Genomic DNA, 6,935 nt, shown 5'->3' with positions numbered 1-6,935 from the left:
TGGTCAAACAGAGAACTAGTTGAACTTTTCATCCAAGTATACAATCAATTTCCCAAATTACAACTACTAAGAACAAGAGGAACCATCAGTAGTTATTCCTGATAATGGAAACATCGGATAAAGCAAACAGATAACTGAAGTATAAAACATATTTTGCAGCTAGATATCATCAAGATGCAAGCATCAGACACTATTGTTCTTTCTTTTTGGCATCTTTGAGCTGCCCCCTCTTGCGGATGCCAAGGCAGAAGTGCAGGCGCCAATTGTCGATAGCAGCCTCTGGCAGCATGGAAAGTAGACACCATAGGAGGGAATGCGGCCAGTAGGGTGTACATCTTGGTTTGTAGCCGATCCACCGTAAGGCAGCACGAGCGTAAGCGTCTGCTGATGGCACGAAGAAGGAAGATCTCTTGATAGATGCCATCTTTGTCGCCACGTACAAGGGTACCTGTGCACGAAAAGCCATATGTGGTCAAACACAAGTATCACAATTCCAGATAGATGACTTGCTGAAGTGGATTTGTTTGACAGAAGAGGACTCGCATGCTGCCTATATAATTTGTTGATGTTTGCGGTTTACATTTCTTACTTTGACACCGACGTTAGACCTAACAACAGCACTAAAGCCCAAGGACATCGTAGGAAGACACCACAAGAAATACAATGTCAATGAATGTTGCTGCAAAATAACAGTTATAATTTCTGGAAATAGTATATGCATGCGTTCTGATACATAGGTACCAGAGGCAAGTTGACCTGTAAGAGAAATTTCCAGAACATCATTCTACTGGCATTTAGTTCCTCTCATTTCTGCAAAGCTTTTGCTTGGAACTGATTCCAGTTCATTGCTATCAAAAATTTTTCTTTAATTTTTCAGAATAACATATAGGCATGTTATCTACTCAGTGATTTACCAATGTCATCACTTAAAACAAATAAGACATTTCAAAGTTATATATGACTGAAAGCACCACATTTTAAATCATATAACAGTCTATGGCTGATGTGTGTCAGAACTTCCAGGCAGAAAACATGTCCGATCTTATGCTTACTAACAAAAAAGCAAGTAGAGTGGTAAATCCTGTCATCCTGAGTAGTTTCTATGTTGTAATTATACAGCCATGCGATCTTTAGTTGATATGTTGAACAGCTTCCACTTCAAAGTTGCATAAACAACCACTACTAAAGGGTATTATCAACAATATCAATAACAACTGTTTCTAAAGTAGAGCCAAAATTTGATACGCATATAAAGCTGTTGTGGCCACGGGATCTTTAAGGGGAATCGAGTTTAATAAGATGATTACCTACTTTGATATTCAGGAAGTCATGAAAGATACACCATGGATATCTTTTTATATCGAACATATATATATATATGTGTGTGTGTGTGTGTGTGTGTAATATATATATATATATATATATATATATATATATATATATATATATATATATATATATATATCAAGAAGGTTTTTTATAAGGAAGTACAAGGAAGCTGTCAGCTATAATGACAGTAGTGCTTTATACACTAATGAATATCCTCGGTCTTTCACTGCAAAACATTCTAATTATTTGTACCAGACTTACTTTCAGACTTCCTTTCACTTCAGGTATAACTTAAAGACCATAAATCTTCTAAAAAAACAATATATATTTGCCGCTGCCTGCCTTGACATCACAGCTATAATCTCATTGTTTGCAATTTGCTTATTTCCATTGTTTTAAATAAAAACCAGGAATTAATCTTTAAAGATGACTGCTGTCCAGGCTTTTAAATGACTTCCTGATCAAGTTGAGGAGGAGAAAGGAGGGAGGGGAGGGGAAGGAGGGGGGGGGGGGGGGTGTTGTGGAAAGCTGATAATATTTTCTGCAATTATATGGCACATTTAGCATTGTAGACATCATATAAGCTACCAAGCTGATCAACCAGATTCTTGAATGACTGTCTATTTCTAAAAGTTTGACATCCATTGTTCCGTTATTAAATTTACTTTTTGACTAGCGGCTTGTGCTTACAAAGATGAATGTGGTTCCCACAGAATGCCCGGCCTTCTTCTGTCTCGTCTAGACTCCTTTCAAGCTTAGAAAAGCCTTGAAGAGGTTTGCTCCCTGGTTATATAAGATGAGGCAACTAATCTATTAGGTTTGAATTCTTGCTGGCCAAGTGACAATATATTGTTCCACAACAATGCTCTATCTTGTCCAGAGATGCCTATGAAAGGAAGTGACAGTAAATTATAAGGATAACATCAAGTTAAGAGCTGGTTGTAATGTTGTCTTGAACTTAGATGGACTATACTTTGGTCCTTGAAGGAAAACCTATATAGACAAAGCAAGGCTTGTTGGTTTGCATCCAATGAACACATTATCTTATCCTTCGCATTCTTTTTAATTATCTTCAATTATCAAAAGTAGACAACAATGCACATCCATTATTTCTAATTCTGGTTGTTAGTCTACTACTCTAGTAAAGTTCTCATTAAAGAAGTTTCTGTAATAACTTTATTATTACTCTCTTAACCAAGATCATATTATCTCCACTCTTTTTGCACCTGATTTTATTGACATCTCCATTTTTTCCTACCCAATACTAACAGGTTATAGGCTTCCATTGCGATTTTCTATTAAGTGTAACCTATATCAAAAGTCAGATACATGGCCTTGCTATTTAACCACCCTCTTTATTTTACTTCTCAAGTCTTTGTGTCAGTATGAATCAACCCATTACTAAAAGAGGGGGGAAACGAAGAAATCAATAGAAAAAAAAAATCATTGAAAATGCTTGCTTAGTCATGCCATATACACCACATTTTGATGGATTAAAAAGAAGAGCAAAATAAAAGAAGAATAAATGTAGTTGATAGGAAAAGACAAGTTTGGGTCTTTTATTTTATGTATCTGACAAAGGCAACTAATAGGAAAGCAATGAATAGAAACAAAATTAGAAGAATATAATAACTATATGCTAAGGATAGCTGACAGTACCAGAGAGAAAGTAAAATAGCAGTACAAAGCACAGCCAAAAGCCATATAAGAGAACCTCATGCTATCTGAGTATGAGATAATGAAGTATAATAAGGCCAAACGTAGCACCAAAAGGAACAAATAACTTATGTGAACCATTTAGATAGTATGTTTTACTAGTAGTCAATCTTGCATGCTTCATACCTATTTCAAGGATAACCAACAGATCCAGAAAGAAAGTAAAACAAAGAATAAAGCTCAGTCGAGAGTTGAATAAGAAGAGCTCATGCCATCCTGTATAAAGTTTTATAAGCCTAAAATGAAGAACACCAAAAGGAGAAAAAACTTATGCTAGCCATTTACATGGTGCTCTTTTCTTCTAGACAATATTGTGCCGTATCTCAAGGATAACTGACATAGTCAGAAAGAAAGCAAAATAGCAGAATAAAGCTCAAGATCTGTACAAGCAAAACCTCATGCCATTTAAGCATGAAGTTTTACAAGGATAAAATAGAGAACACCGAAAGGAGAAATTAGCTTATGTTAAACAATTAGATGGCGCCCTTCACTTCTAGACAATCCCACATGATTCATACCTATCTAAAGGATAACTAACAGAGCGAGAAAGAAAGTAAAATAGCAGACTAAACATCAGTCAAGAGACACATAAGAAAACCTCATCCCATCTGAGTATAGATGTACTTGTCAAGGATGCATGAGAAAAAACAAAGAAAAAGTTACCTGGCATTGCACATCTATCCCCTTGTTCTTGTACTCAACATAGAGGCATCTTGAGAATTGGTCAACATACCTGATAACAAACAAAAATACCTTGTTAAGAACAACCAGAGAAAAGAACAGAAACGCATCCCTCATCACTCAATACCACATAGCACATGCTACCAACCAAACCCTTAAAAGAAGGAAGGCAAAATGATGATGAAAGATCTTGTTCAAGCAATAGCTTATATGAACTAAATCATCTGTATCTATCTTGATTAATGGATGCGAATTGGAAAGCTAGTTTTTTTTTTAAGGATTTCTTTGCGTGATAAAAAATTTTCATTGAACAAACAATTATATAATCCAATCCTCCAGAACCGGAAACACAACGAACGTATGAACTCGTATAAGGAAGTGAAATAAGTTTTTCCTGTACAGACTCTAAATTAAAACACCACAAGAGGCCAGGACTTTAAGGATCACACCAAATTGATGACCCTTAAATTAAGGCTTTCTAACAAAGATCACCTTGCATACGGACTCCAAATTGATTTGAATTTTTTTTCCATTACTTACTCATATCTGCTAACCAATTAACCCTTATATCATCCATTTGTAACACCAAACTACAGCTAAGCCAACTAACAAAATCTTCCATCACAAATTCAAATCTAACAACTAAAACATAAAAATTTAATAACAAAAAAAACAGACTTGCTTGTTAAATAAGGATCACTATATATTACCAATATACAGACTTCTAATGACTTTTTCTAGAAAAAGTTTTTTTTTTTTAATGATCCTCATTTTGCTTCCTTCGAATCATCCATTTCTCACACCAAACTAAGCCAACAAAACTTTCCGACAAAATCTTTCATAACAAATTCAAATCTAACAACTAAAACAAAAAAACACTATCATCGAAATTACAACAAAAAAAACCGTGCAAAACTTACGCTTTGGTGGCGGCATAGACAGCATAGAGCGGATCGGAGGGAATAACAATGGCAGCTCCCGACCCGATGTTCACGATGGCTCCCCGCTTCCTCTCGAGCATCCCCGGCAGCACCGCTTGGGTGACCCTGGTCACCCCCTCGACATTCACCTTGATCAAATTCCTCATCAACTCCTCATCCACCTCATGAAAGAACCTCGCGTAGGGGTACGACACGCCAGCGTTGTTCACCAGCACGCCGACGTCGAGCCCCTCGATGGCCTCCCGGAGGTGGCGGACGCCTTCGACCTGGTCTCCGGCGAAGTCAATCACCACGGTTTCGATCCGGCAGCCGCCGTGCTTCGCTCGGATGGCATCGGAGACGTCGCGGAGCTTGTCGGGGTTGCGTCCAACGAGGACGAGGTGGAGGCCGCGGCGGGCGAGCTGGAAGGCGAAGGCCTTGCCGATGCCGTCGGTGGAGCCGGTGACGACGGCCCAGGAGCCGTAGCAGGCGCGGAGGTCCTTGACAGGGCGGAGGCAGGAGACGTAGAGCCAGGAGAGGGCGGCGAACGAGAGCCTGAGGGCGGAGAGGAGGCCGAGGGAGGCGAGGAGGAGAATCCAAGGCGGCTGGGACCGTAGGCTTTCGAGGCAAGCGCAAAGCTCCATTTCTCTCTGGGTTTCGGATCTGAAGTCTTAACTCTCTGAAGTGAAATGGGCTGTGGGCGGTTTATAAAGCAGAAAGGACCGATGTAGGGTGGGGACAGCTGGACGTGGGGTGGGTCTGGATGGTTGAAGTAGCTGAGCTGAAATTAATAATTAAAATTTAAGACTGATTTTGGCAGGAAAATTTTGTATATTTCTCTATTAATTTGGTATTATTTATTTATATATCTATTTTTTTCTATTTATTAGGGGGTATGGATCCATTGCATTTTTAGACATACATTCAGAATATTGTTGAAAAATTTGTATAAAGTTGAAGGAGGGAAAAAAATTAGTCTATTGCCGAATTTATATTCTTGGGACAATTATATCGTGTTGCATGGCATGCACTAGGAGCATGTTTGGTTATTCTTGCCGCAGAAACCTAGTATGGTGGTTGTTGCTGGTGGTCCAAACCGAGAACGATTGGCACAGCGGTGTGAACGGGATTCCGTCTGAGCTGCCTTGGTTGATGTTGATTGTGCTTCACCTTCCACCGGGAAACCTGCAAGCAAGTCTCGCACCACCACTGGGGTAGTGGGGGCCCTCTGACGATCAAGTCAGAGGAGATTGGAGGAGAAGGAGAGATAATTGCAGGTAGTAGGAGAATGCTCTGGAAGTTCTTGCTTACCTCCCCCCTTCTCCCCCCCGCAGCATATATACCAGGCTGGGGGGTCCTTCGGGGGGGTTGGTCATCGTGTGGCACGATGGAGTTGCCACTGACATGGCCGTTACAGGGCGTCGTGGGGCAGCGCTGGGTACGGCCGTGACAGGGTGTAGTGGAGCTCCGCCTTGTACGGCTGTTACAGGAGATCGTGGAGCAGCGCCGGATACGACCGTTGCAGGGACAGAGGGTCGTGGCGTGCTTCAGGGGAACAGCCTGTCGTTGTCGAGAGGTTGCCGACTCGGGATCGGATTGCTGGATCAAGGGGCAGCCGACTCGGGGTCGGGCTGCGAAGCCGGAGATATCCGACTCAGGGTCGGATTGCTGGATCAAGGGGCAGCCGACTCGGGGTCGGGCTGCGAAGCCGGAGATATCCGACTCGGGGTCGGGTTGCTGGATCAAGGGGCAGCCGACTCGGGGTCGGGCTGCGAAGCCGAAGATATCCGACTCGGGGTCGGGTTACTGGATCAAGGGGCAGCTGTAGTCTTCTTGGGCGCGCGTGTCGGTCACGTGGGGCATGGTGGCTGAGTTCCCCCGTAACAGTGGTGATAGAGAAACAAGAAGGGCATTTGTCGATCTGCTATGGTGGAAGACAAAGTGTCAATCTGCACACATAAAAAAAAAAAAAAAAAAAAGCAAGAAAGTCGTTGGAATTAATCTAGCTGGGAAGCCTCCAATTTTTTCTGAGTTTCTAACAGTACTATGATGCCATGAGGCTCGATAGACATAACAAAATTTTCTGCATTTAGATGCTAGCTTCGTACCTCCATCAACATCTCCAGGAGAGGCTTTAAACTAAATATTTCTTTTATTTTTTGATCAATTAAATGTTAATTTAGATCCAAACACAAAACGTTAAAACCAAATTTGAAATCAAGAATTATGCTCTTGTTCAACCTTGAACCAAGCTTCATTCAATCTCGCATCGATTTCAACTCGATTTAA

At 40.9% G+C, this 6,935-nt stretch overlaps 1 protein-coding gene across 1 annotated transcript; it reads right to left on the bottom strand.

Annotated features, from left to right (window-relative positions):
• LOC103720290 (very-long-chain 3-oxoacyl-CoA reductase 1-like) lies at positions 1 to 5,321 on the bottom strand. The gene is made up of 3 exons (XM_008809925.4): positions 4,647 to 5,321; positions 3,709 to 3,778; positions 1 to 448 (listed from the first exon to the last, which is right to left on the bottom strand). Exons 1-3 carry the CDS (start codon positions 5,288 to 5,290, stop codon positions 191 to 193), a joined length of 972 nt encoding a protein of 323 aa, XP_008808147.1. The 5' UTR covers positions 5,291 to 5,321; the 3' UTR covers positions 1 to 190.
• Between the last annotated feature and the right edge of the window lie 1,614 nt (positions 5,322 to 6,935).

This window comes from Phoenix dactylifera, chromosome 10 (assembly GCF_009389715.1).
Source record: "Phoenix dactylifera cultivar Barhee BC4 chromosome 10, palm_55x_up_171113_PBpolish2nd_filt_p, whole genome shotgun sequence".
Lineage (NCBI taxonomy): Eukaryota > Viridiplantae > Streptophyta > Magnoliopsida > Arecales > Arecaceae > Phoenix > Phoenix dactylifera.
Note: the sequence above shows the minus strand (reverse complement) of the source record. Positions and strands in the feature narration are given on the sequence as shown.

Excerpts from the sequence above, each read along its gene's own strand:
- LOC103720290 (XM_008809925.4), bottom strand. The coding sequence starts at position 5,290 with ATGGAGCTTTGCGCTTGCCTCGAAAGCCTACGGTCCCAGCCGCCTTGG. Across the intron at positions 3,779-4,646 it reads GTCTATGCCGCCACCAAAGC|GTATGTTGACCAATTCTCAA; the intron begins GTAAGTTTTGCA and ends GTTTGTTATCAG. Across the intron at positions 449-3,708 it reads GGATAGATGTGCAATGCCAG|GTACCCTTGTACGTGGCGAC; the intron begins GTAACTTTTTCT and ends TTTCGTGCACAG.